The 12,638-nt window shown below is 44.6% G+C and overlaps 1 protein-coding gene across 1 annotated transcript in view; it reads right to left on the bottom strand.

The window, feature by feature from the left end:
• Positions 1–12,638, bottom strand: part of LOC145329700 (vascular endothelial growth factor receptor 1-like) — a 76,946-nt gene that overhangs the window by 8,711 nt on the left and 55,597 nt on the right. The window contains exons 44-45 of the mRNA XM_080174062.1: positions 573–629; positions 93–140 (exon numbers count right to left, since the gene is read on the bottom strand). Of these exons, the coding sequence (XP_080030188.1) occupies positions 93–140; positions 573–629 (105 nt within the window). The remainder of the gene's footprint in view (positions 1–92; positions 141–572; positions 630–12,638) is intronic.

Genomic DNA, 12,638 nt, shown 5'->3' with positions numbered 1-12,638 from the left:
ACACCAAAATCAAACGGCTCCGCAACGCTGATCAAAATCAAATCTTCAGATAAAAACCCATACTACTTTATGATGTTATAGGATGATGATACCTGGATATGGAGTTTTACCGAGGCTGAACATTTCCCATAAAACAATACCTGAACAAAATACAACATTAATTATTAGGACTTTGTGTCTTTTTTATCTAATAACAAGAATCTATTTCAAATCTATTTACGTTTTTAAGAATAAAGAGAAAAAAAAGAATTCTATTTCATAACGTAAAATATGTGGCTTGTTACAAATACAAACCGACTTATTTTTCGACTAAAAAGTAATATGTAAAGTAATAAACCCACAAACTAAAACCTTTAGGGGCACTTGAGATGGGTTATCAATTACCTCAATTTATAATTTTAGGTTAGAAAAGGAAAAGTATAAAAATTGCATGGGCGATTTTTCTTGGTAGGGTAGTGGGTCCTTCTTCAAAAATAGTTATTAGGAAATCCTAGCAATTTCCTTCAATACAAACAGACACACAGACAAATTCATAGACAATCTGTTACTTTCAAATAATTAACTAATCTTACCGAAAGCCCAAACATCTGACTGTGTAGAAAAAATTCTGTCTCGCAGACACTCAATTGCTGAAATAAAGAAAAAAAAATTAAAATCAAACATTTAAAATTATAAATTGAATAGTGTTAATCGGAGATTTTAAGGGTAAGACAGTGGCGGATAAATTTATGTACAACCCCAATTATTATAAACAGAATTTCCCCACCATTAAAATTATTGGTGGCAGAGTTAAACAACTAAAATTTACAGTATAATATCTATTATATTAAAATCATGTATGTAATAACATATTTTGAAAACAGTGCAAGAATTGTAGCCGAAAATTTTGACACAAATATTTGTTATGTACTTTTTTTGGAATTAATTATCTATGAACAGATATACTATTCTTATCATGGCATTATAAGCCACACTAAATATATGAAGGGCTTTTACATTCATTTTTAATTCATTTAAAGAATGACATTTGATTATTTTGATATAGAAATGTATTTGAAATGATTAATGTGAAAGAAGATATCATGTATCACTTTATCAAGATAACTATCTTCAGGAATATAGCACATCCTATTATATAAAGTAATAAGAGTTTTTGTCTGTAGCTTAAGATTTTGATAACTACTGAATTCATTGACTTCTCCATTTTATGGAAGCTTCATATAGGTCACTGGATGGTTTTAAGCTATTTATTTTTTGTATTTAAGTTTGGTTTCATGCTACTTACTATTTTCCTTACGAATACAGAGCTCCTAGGCGCTATTAGCGCAGCAGCTAGTTATAATAAAAAAATGACGTTACTAAAAATGAGAATCAAACATAAAAGTTAAAAATCTCAACTTAAAAACATGTTTCTTTATTCAAAGAATGCATAAAACATGCTCAGAACAATTATGAATCTTCCCTGAAATTGGGCACCCAATAGGTTAAGGTCTATAGATTATACTTATCTTTGATCCAAAAATGGATAGGTGAGGTAGGAATATGGAGTCAGAAGTTTGATTTAAAGAATTTTAAAAATACAGTTTGATTACATTATTATTATATTTTACAGAAGTGTTTTATATCCTTTAGCTCCCTGGAATATCATTTGTCTTTCTTTGAGATTGGTGATATATATATCCTTCCCACTAAATATATATCTTCTTAGTAGCCAAACATCTCTATAATTTTAAAAGATCCTTACGAATGACAATACTAGCGTCAATTAAAGATATTTTTTGGTATTTCTGGTACCCACCCCCCAAAACAGTTATAAAAATTCCCAGGACATGTGAATTTATAATAAAAAAAGGAACCATATCGGTTCAGCAATTACCAAGATCCTTTGATACAGAAGGACAGACAAAGATCCTGTTTCTTTTATACCTACTAGCGGCTTCGCCCCTAGCCTAAACTCATTTTTCGTGTTTTAGATTTTAAAGAAATTTTTTTTTTCATTTTTTTTTTTTTTGGGGGGGGGGGGGGTTAGGGGTGTCCCACCCCCAAAAAAATAGTTATAAACCTTCCCCTGGCCAATGAGAAGCTACCCTGTACAGGAGAACTTGATCGGTTCAGCGGTTAGCGAGATCCTTCGCTACAAACAAACAGACAGACAGACAGACAGACAGACAGACAGACAGACAAACAGACAGACAGACATTGTTCTACTTTGTATTATAGATAAGGATTGCTTTGCGTGAATTCTTCGGCAACTTTTAAAGATTGTCATGTGTACAATCCCCAGTGAATATCCAGTCTCTGTTTTACCCATCATTCTGCCCGGGACATTAGGATTAATAGATGCTATTGATTAAAGGCAGCTTTTTTGTGATGATTCCTCTTACCGTTAATCATCTACTTTTGATAATTGTTTTTCTCGTATTCATTCGAATCCGGTGGATAGGAACCGGTTCTCATCCATACGAAAAAACTATGTCTAACATCGTATTATATCCAGTTTTCTACGAATATAAGAATGTACGATCATAAGATTAAAACCATTTTTTTAGCCGTAGTCTTCGGCACCTCGGGGTTAAAAAAACTTGTTTTAATCTTATAATTGTACATTTCATATCCGCGGAAAGCCGTTTATAATACGATGCGAGAAATAACTATTATTATTCGGCTGCTACAAAAGATAGGCCTTTAAAATTTGTTCGTTGACCATTGATTTACAATAAGCATTTACTCTTTGACTGATTTTGTCCGTCTTACTATTTGAATGTATTTATTATTTCAGAATTTTAAAGTTTTTCTGTGCTTTCTTACCTATTAATCTTATTATCCTAGTTATTTCCTAAGATATTCTATTTCATTTTAGCAATTTTATTCTTAGATGACATCATACGTGCGAACTTGGTCGGTTTATTGGTCGGTAAGGCACTTAATTTGTTTTCAGACACATTCAAGTGATATGTGCTGTCAAACTGTCTCAGGATAAGCCATAAAAATTAACCTTTTACAATACATATTGATATACATTAACAATTATGACAAACAAAATTTACCCTTTTGCAGACTAGTAGATTGTTTCAACCAATCAAGATTTAGTAAAGATACACTACACACACCTTAAGCTAATGAATGGAATAAATCTAAGTAGTTTTACTAATCCTTATAGTAAAGTAAACCAATTCCTCTCTGTCTTTCTCCGTGTGTGTGTACCGATTGATCTTTCTAACCACTGAACCGAAATAGTTCTCATTTCTAGGAAAGCTTCTCATAGGTCCTGGGAAGGTTTATAACTATTTTGGGGGAGGGTACAACAACCCTATACCATACTAAAGTGGATAAATGTATGCGTATCCGTTAAGATCTAGTAAACGGCAAGATTAAAACTCAATTTAACATTAAATATATAAAACGTTTTAATAAATAAAATGTAAGTAATATAATTCCATGAAAATGATTCATCAAATAGAATTTAATATTAAAACAAGGACAAACACATCTCTTTGAACCACAGTTGTTATTTATATATTTACTTAAAATGTAACCTTTTCATATTACTAACTTATATCGCTATAATATATTTCAAGGGAGTGTGGTATTCGGCAACCGTGAGCCATGTCTATGGCACCCCTGATCTGGGGTTCGGTGGAGGGTCAATGGCCCTCCCCCGAGTCCTGGGGAAGGGGTCTAGTGACCCCCTCCCTACGCTTAGAATTAATGATTTGAATCTGTCATGTTTATTATGGTTAACTGTATTCTTAATTCTCCCCCACCCTTTCCAGGGATGGGGGAATCATTATTGCCCAAACTGACCATTGTATATGTATTATTTATGCTTTTATGTTATGATTATTTATTCCTATCCATGTAATTATTGTTTGTTGTATATAACTGCAGTATCTCTTAACCCTTCAATAAAGTGACAACTGAAAGTAGATGTTGATCATTATCTAGTGAAAGCTAGAGAAGCGTAGCTTCTCTATAGTAAGGTGTCCACGTCTGTTACACTGCCGTAATCTAATTGAACTCCGGTGTCTGCCATTGATCCTCGGCGGATACCACAACTTTGGTGACAGCTGTGTGAGATTACGGCGAACCACAAGTGTAGAGCAGACGCGCATCTGAGGCTAAGGTACTCCCAGCAGTGAATCTGGCAAAACTGACGCAAGCAACCTGAATTACCCACCCTGGACAGCAAAGTTTAACTCTGCATCCGGCAGTTGTGGAAGCAAAACAGCGAAATCTGACGAATAACCGCGAGCAGCGCTGATATCTAACGGAGAATTGAGCGCCAAAAGGGCTGAAACAGGCCTGCGGACCGGCTGAAACAAGCCAAATACGTGTAGACGGCTGAAAATAGGCCAACTTTACTGCAAGAAATAGCAGGATCCGAACCAGTGGCGCTAGCAGGACGGGACATTCCCTGCCGCCGATAGGCTGAAACATGCCACATAGCTGCAAGCTGCGAGCTAACATACGGGTGTAGTGCACCAGAACAGAGAAAAACTACGTCAACCCCGAGTATCCTGAGAAGCTACAACGCAGCCACCCATCTAGAAGACAGATATTATATCACATTTGCAGGGATTACCACCCTAATGTGATGACCAAACAATAGATTTATGAGCAAAGCTTGGCAAACAAATTGTTGTGTTGTGATAAATCTAAGAATAGAACAGGCTTGGATTACTGTTTATTGTGATAACAGCTAAAAATAGAACAGAGTTGGTCAACAAATCTGTTATGCAAATTGTGATAAGGACAGCAATAAAAGTTAGATGTAATATAATCAAAACAATCTCAAGCCCACAGCACAATAACAAATACACCCCTTATTCCAAGGGAAGGGGAGGGGGCCCCTCTCCATTTGAAGACAAATACAATCAGGGTTATATAACAGATAAGCCTGAGATTAAGAAGCAGAGGCCCCATTACACCAGCACACAGTTACCCCCTCCCTCACAGTGGGAACGGACGGAGTTACCCCCGTCCCCTCACGCGCTTCCCCCCTTCCTACCCACACTAGGCTAAGTCCGTCTGTAGTGTGGAGCTAGCGATCGGATATACAGAGCGCCATTCACGGGTAGCGCAACAAAGTGCGGAAAACATCATAAATCCAACGGACGAAGCGGACCAATGAGGGAGCGAGCTGAGGGGTGAGAGCGCGTTTTCCCCGTGTGCGCGGATTTGACGGCGCGAACGCGCGTTACAAGGACAGAAGATTCCACGCACACACACACACACACACACACACACACACACTTTCACACCAGAGCAGAGCTACTCCATAGCATCTAACAGGGGTATTTTTAGCAAATAAAGAATTGCAAGTTTCTTTCCTCCTAGCTCTAGTGTGATAAGGGAAAACCCAATCAGTTCCTGACAGCAGTTCAGACCCTCAACATCTATCTACCTCAACACCTAACTATTGATAAGTACAGCTAAGTTATATCTTTGCAACTAAAACTCCCAACCTAGTGATACAAACAGTGTTGGCTGTTAGGCTAGGAAGCCTCAAGTGACAACCCATCCATTGTAGTCCTGTATAACTTTGTGCCCGCCGTTTCACCGTTGACCTAATGGACCAGCATCAAGTCCCAGGAGGTGACCAAGCCCCAGGATGGCTCCAGGATGACCCTCTGCCGGCCCCAGCCGAGTACCGCAAGCTGATGCTGAGCAATCTGCCGGAGTATAGAGGGCCGCCCAAGCAGTCCTGGTCGGCACATATCCGCCGACTGGAGATGTCATGGGCGGCTTACCGCGTGCCACCTCATGATTCCCTCAACCGCCGCAACGCCCTACTACTGTCATTGGTAGGGCAAGCGGCGGAAATGGCGTCCCATCTGTTTGGCGAGGCAGGCCAAGCCTTGACCTACGAGCAGGTCAAGACCGAGTGTGAATTGTTATTTCGCCCTGCTTTTGAGTCCCAAACGCTTAAACAAGCGTTTAGGGACTACAAGCAACACTCGACAGAACCTATACAGGCGTACATATCAACAAAGTGCGCCTTGTATAGGGACGCCTACAATCATGAGGATCTTGAATTGTTGGTGGACGAATTAAACCGTGGAATTCGTAACGCCAATGTAAAACGCCTCATGATGAACCATGAAATTGCGAGTGTACCTGAGTACACTCGCAAGGCCATGTTCACCGTGACCATGGTTACTAAGCAGCTGAAGGAAGGTGTGTGCTTAGTGGACTCGACCGACGGGCTGACTGGATCTGCCTGCATCCAGTTGCCCCAATATGACGAGTCGGAGCCAATGGAGATTGGCTCCTTGGCTCCGGGTCTCCACCAGATGGGGAAGGTCGCTCCAGATGACAAGGTTCCAGGCCGCTGCTACCGCTGCCAGGGGAGAGGCCACCGAGCTCGAGACTGTCCAACGCCTGTGGAAGTTAGCCTAGAGGAGAGGCGCACCCAGCCACGCCGTGACCGTTCTGCCAAGTGTGAGCGTTGCCACTATGACGGCCACACGGCGGCCGAGTGTAGAGCTGACTGGGCCCAGGTAGCCAGCCGCAGGCGCACCGCCGACAAAGGTGCCCCTCCAGGGAAGCCCAGCAGAGTGGCCCATATGGAAGGGAGCGCGCCCCCAGCACCACCACCGCAAGCAGCCGCCTCCAGAGCTGCGGACCGAGCCGATGGGATGCCGCAGTTCGGGACTGTCCCAGCTAGGATCAACGTACTGGGCGGCGCGGCTGAACCCAACCGGGTTGGCCTAGGCTTCAGTCTTAACCATCTGGGGCCAGAGCTGATACAGCCCAACAACATAGCCGAGCCAGAGGTGCTGAGGCCCCAGCCTTTCAGCCTCAACATGATGGAACCTGCCCGACTGAGCCTACCCAGCAAGAGTGGAGGGGCGCTGCCCAGCGTCCCTGAGACGGTGTACGGGGAGGCCCTGGCAGCCGCTGAACGAGAGAGGCAGGAGGTGCTAGCCAGCACCTCTGCATCGATGTATGGGACGCCACCCGGCGTCGCCACCTGGGATGATGGGGGGGTGCTATCCAGCGCCTCCCACCGTGTGCCTGGGGCGACAACCGTCGCCGCCACCGAGATACCTGGATCCTGGAACGAGCCAGCCTCCAACCTGATGTCTGGGGCGACAACCGTCGCCGCCACCGAGAGACCTGAGTCCTGGAACGAGCCGGCGGTCCCAGAGGAAGGGGTGACACCCGTCACCCCCAGCCAGCCAGCGCCACCAGCCTGCAGGGAGAGCCCAGCTACAAGCCAGCCAGCGCCACCAGCCTGCAGGGAGAGTCCAGCTACATGCCATCCAGAGCTCTCTACCAGCCAAGGGAACCCAGCGGCTCACCATCAGGATAAGTTGAATTTGTTAAATGTATTGAATCCAAAACCTTGTAAACACCCAGCCTTGCCTGTGCCCCCTGCACTTGAGGCTGGGGAGATTGAAAATTGGGAAAATAAGGGCTTGCCTGTGCCACATGCACCTGAGTTCCTAGGGCAGGGGAGGGCATTGAGTAAGGGCGAGCCTGTGCCACATGCACTTCAGCCCCATGCCACTGGGCATGCCTTGGACCAGGGAAGGGAGCATTTAGGGCTAGGGGAGCCGACACCCAGGCAAGTGCCAGTCGCTTGCCAGTCTGTCATTGGGGAGGGTATCGGGGTGCCTCGGCCGCATACAGATAACGCTCAATGGAAATTTGTGTCTAGCCAGGAGCAGCCCAGCCGTGTCCAGCCCCAAGAAGCAGCCGTGACCAGAGCCGGAGATCCCCAGCCGCGTGCACGAGGAAGATGGTTACCTGGAAGCCTCTCCCATTGGTGGATGGTCCTGTGGGGCCTCCTGCTGGCAGCCGTGTGGCCTACAACCAGCTACGTCCTGGTGGGGTGGGACTGTGCCAACCCCACCCATGTCACGTCTTACAACAAAGAAAAGATGTGTGACACGGAGCCCCTACACCAGGAGGTGCCCCTGGGCCACGACATCCACGTCCTGCAGCAAGTCAAGGTGAGGGAAACCACTGGGTTCAGCTGTCAGCTCACCGTGTCCCAGTGGACATTCAGGTGTGGGGTATGGGGTCACCTCAAGGTGACCTCGGTCCCCACCCTCATGAGGCCAACCAAGATAGACCCAGAAGCGTGCCGAGACCTGGCCAGGAACCGAGTATACACGTTGCCAGGCAAGACCCAGCCACTGACGTTCCAGCTGAACCACCCCCTGTTCTTCACCGTTGATGTAGTGGGCGCCCTCGTCAACAGCCCCGAGGGGGTGGGCTGCGAGGGGGAGGACGTCCACTTTGAGGGCCAGCTCTACCGCAATGAATTAGTGCTCCAGGAGCGGCGGCTGCTGGTCAAGGAGGAGACCTATGTGGTGGAGGATGGACGGGTGGAGTCCCAGTCTGACCACCTGACCCTCGATTGTCCCCATTCAGAGCTGTCCTGTATCACTGGGGAAGCAACCTACGTGTGGGACCACCTGGGAAGAGATTGCCCCTTGAGGCTGATCCGCAGCCTCCAGCCCAGCCTGGTGAGGGATGCATATCTGGTTGACCATCAGGCCCAGTTTTTCATCAACATGACCAGCCCCACCTCAATTGTGAACTGCGACTTCGAGGCCCATGCCACCAACCATCCAGCGCTGTTTGTGGCAGCTGACCCAGCCGCGGCTGCGCTGCCCCGAGTGTCGGCCAGGGATGTTGACGTTCCCCTCCAAGCACAGATCCATGCAGGTTATATTGGATTCACCCTGGAAACCCGCATGAGGAGCACTGCAGCAGAAGAAGTAGCGGCCAACTGCTGGAAGCTCCAGCAACTAGATCCGGCCCACCCGGTGCGTGTCCAGGGGAGCACGTTCTCGGTACTGAGGGGAGACATCCTGCTGCAGCTGACCTGCCAAAGGCACAAGTATGTTGTCCGCGAACACAAGGAGTGTTGGGACAAAGTGCCAGTGGAGCCCACAGGTTTTGTAGACGCCGTGACGCGGGTATACAGTGAGCACGCCACCAAGATTCCCTGTTCCTCCACCTACCCCCTGACTGTGCACGCAGAGGAAGGCTGGATAGAGTTAACCCCTGCTCCCAAGAAAAGGCCACCCCCGCTGGATACGCCTAAGCAGTTGTTGACAGACCCCTTAGATGACTTCAGTTCAGGTGGTTTGTATTCAAAGGCTGAGTTGAACGACTGGCAACAACTGCTGGCGTTCCCAGCATACAAGAGTGCCATGCTGACCGGCCTATCCTATGGCTCCTGCGTTCAGCAAGGCAGCTGTTCGGCCACAGGAGACCATGGGATAGTGTCCTACAACATTGACCGACTGGCGGAGGAAGGAGAGGCAGCCCTGGATGTCTGGGCAGGATTTAGACAAGCCATCCACGAGTGGGGAGATGGCGCCGCTATCTTGTGCTTGCTGCTGCTGATCCTCAAACTGCTGGGGGACCTCACCATCATTTCTCTGGCAGCAGCACAAGGAGGAGTCCGGGCAGCCCTGAATGCGATATCACAAGTGTTCCTGTACCACCCAGCCTTGTATAAGAAGGCGATGGCTAGAGCCAGGCTCAACCATGCCAAGTCCCGGGACTTTTCAGTGGACTGGGATGCCATTCCCATCGGCAGGGAAGCAGCCGAGGAAATGGTGTCTATGAAATCAACGGACAGCGGGCAGGACCGCCCAGGTAGACCAGGACCGCCTTCTGGCAGGCCCCGCGGCCCCTCAGGAGGACAGGCCGCTGCTCAGACACTCAACCTGGCAGCCAGTGCCCCAGCCGCTGCCAACAACAACCCGCAGGTCCCACTGCTGACCGTCCCAGCAACAAATGTGCCACCACCAAACCTGATACCTGCCGGCGCTGACCAACGTATCCAACCCAAGGCAGCCTCTGCCTTCTATCCCACATTGGGAGCCCATCAACCCTAAGAAGATACTCACCACTAGGATTCCATTGAATCATTATCGTTTGTATATATTTTTAGCCCTAAGGAGCGGGCCGAAGGCCTCAACCACTGTCGGAAGTCTGGTAGGGAAACCATCTCCCAGCCTTCCGAGGGGAGAGTTGTGGTATTCGGCAACCGTGAGCCATGTCTATGGCACCCCTGATCTGGGGTTCGGTGGAGGGTCAATGGCCCTCCCCCGAGTCCTGGGGAAGGGGTCTAGTGACCCCCTCCCTACGCTTAGAATTAATGATTTGAATCTGTCATGTTTATTATGGTTAACTGTATTCTTAATTCTCCCCCACCCTTTCCAGGGATGGGGGAATCATTATTGCCCAAACTGACCATTGTATATGTATTATTTATGCTTTTATGTTATGATTATTTATTCCTATCCATGTAATTATTGTTTGTTGTATATAACTGCAGTATCTCTTAACCCTTCAATAAAGTGACAACTGAAAGTAGATGTTGATCATTATCTAGTGAAAGCTAGAGAAGCGTAGCTTCTCTATAGTAAGGTGTCCACGTCTGTTACACTGCCGTAATCTAATTGAACTCCGGTGTCTGCCATTGATCCTCGGCGGATACCACAGGAGCAATAATTTTATGTATGTAAAAAATGAATCATAATTACAAGACAAGTGCGAAAAAATGCAGAAAACACAGATAAATAAAAGAGTGGCTATCCTACTAAAATAAACAGCATGACGTAAATAAGTGTTTACTTTTTTAACATACACATATGTTAAAAATTTTTATGCAATGCGACATATTTGTAATACAAACATTTTATGTTTGTCTAAATAAAATCTTATATAAACAACAATATCAAAATGAAGGCTTTAAAACACTTGTTATAAATTAATTTCCTATAAAAGATGATATTTTGTTGATAGAAGGCAGATATCCTTTGGATTTCCAACAAACAACAACAACAACATGAAGGTCTTTATTGCTATTCTTCTGGCTGCTTCAGCTTCTGCTTCCTTTGACAAGGATGACAAGGAAATGGATGCTGGTTTCTGCCTGGATCATAAAACCGCTGGAGCCATTTGCCTTGCTGGATCAAGCCTTGCAGAGAAAATGCCTGCTGCTTTCGAGGCCTGCTTTGGTGGCGAGGTAGCTGCTGCAGGTAGAAGACGTGGTAATGGCGGCGGCAGAGGCAAGGGTGGTAAAAGAGGACCAAGATGCCCCAGCTTCGACAAAATCATGAGCAAGGTTCAGGAAAAGTTTGCTGATGAGGCTTGTGTTCTTAAGCAACTTGGCTGGATTGATGAGGAGGGTAATGAGCTACAGGATGCCATCGAGGCTGACATTGCTACCCTGAACGAAGGTGTCCAGGCTGGCATCAGTGAGGAGGGAGTTGAGGAATGTGTTGCTGAGATTATGGAGGAAATGGATGGTAAGTACGCCAAGTGTGCTGATAAGTACACCGAAGAAGAAAAAGCGACTCTGGAGGAGGTTGGAGTCAAGATTGCCAGCTTCAAGTGCTTCATGGGAATGTTCAAGGAATCCTGCGGTAACTTTATCAAGTCTGAGTATGTTGAGCCCCTTGTTGCCTCCCTCACAGGAGCTACTGGTACTACTGTTCCTGCTGCTGGCAAATAAATTAATTTTACTGCCAACACCCCCCCCCCCTTACCCCATGTTGATCTATGATCACAAAATTTGTTTCTCAGCAAAGTATTATTAATTTGTATTTCTAATAAACGATAATAGAATAAAATTTTCAATTTGTTTTTATTTATAACTAGTTACTACGCACCTTGAGGTGTTTTCTAGTAGTCTTTATCTTGAAAGAGTGGAAGTTTTTTCCCCCAATAATAATTATAAACTATTCCTGGACCCAAATGAAGTTTTACTGTGAAGTCTTTCCATTTCTGTCCAGCGGTTGCCAAGATCCTATACTACACACAGAAAGACATTCTGTTACTTACATGCAAGGATATTCTGAATGACGTTAGTAATAGAATATTTATTTGACATAGGAAGATAAATTGGAAAAAGGATGATTAAATTTATAATGAGCCAAGCCAAGCTTAAAAAGACTAAAATTTACAGTTTATTTTTTTTTTAAATTAAGATAAAGCCATTTAATTTTATTTTCAAACAGAATAACGTTAAGTAGCAGTCAAGACTTTTTTAACTTTGATATTATATAGTTCGAGTCATACAACGTCTTGTCGTTACATTATGTATGTAATTGTATGTCCACCCCCCCCCCTTCCCCTTCATCTCAACTACCAATCAAATAATTGCATATATTACAGTGTATATAGAATAGATTTGCTAGAAAAAACGGATTAAATGTAAAAGTGCATCTGACAATTGGACCTGTCACCTGACACTTACAGAAAGAAAACAAGAAAATATGTCAATAAATAGTGTAGCAATTACAAACAAATCTAATTAAAATGACATATCATTCTTATTAAAAAATAACATAATTCTGTAATTGTGTGTGTGTCTGTAACAAAGAAACTCGCTAACCGCTGAACCGATATGGTTCTCTATTACAATGTAGCTTTTCAAAGGCCCAGGTAAGGTTTATAACTATTTTAAACCCTCAAGAGAAATCCCCCCTTGAAAAAAAACTCCCCAAGAAAACATTATAGTAATGTCTTTAAACTTTAAACCAATAGTTTTAATCTATAAAAGAGATAATTTTGTGTTTCATCATTGGAGATGTACATTATCTTATCTCTAGAGATCACTGGAAAAACTGCATATAGACGGTATTCCTAACAAGGACTAACTT

This window comes from Acartia tonsa, chromosome 10 (genome assembly GCF_053477335.1).
Source record: "Acartia tonsa isolate MP-2025a chromosome 10, ASM5347733v1, whole genome shotgun sequence".
Lineage (NCBI taxonomy): Eukaryota > Metazoa > Arthropoda > Copepoda > Calanoida > Acartiidae > Acartia > Acartia tonsa.
Note: the sequence above shows the minus strand (reverse complement) of the source record. Positions and strands in the feature narration are given on the sequence as shown.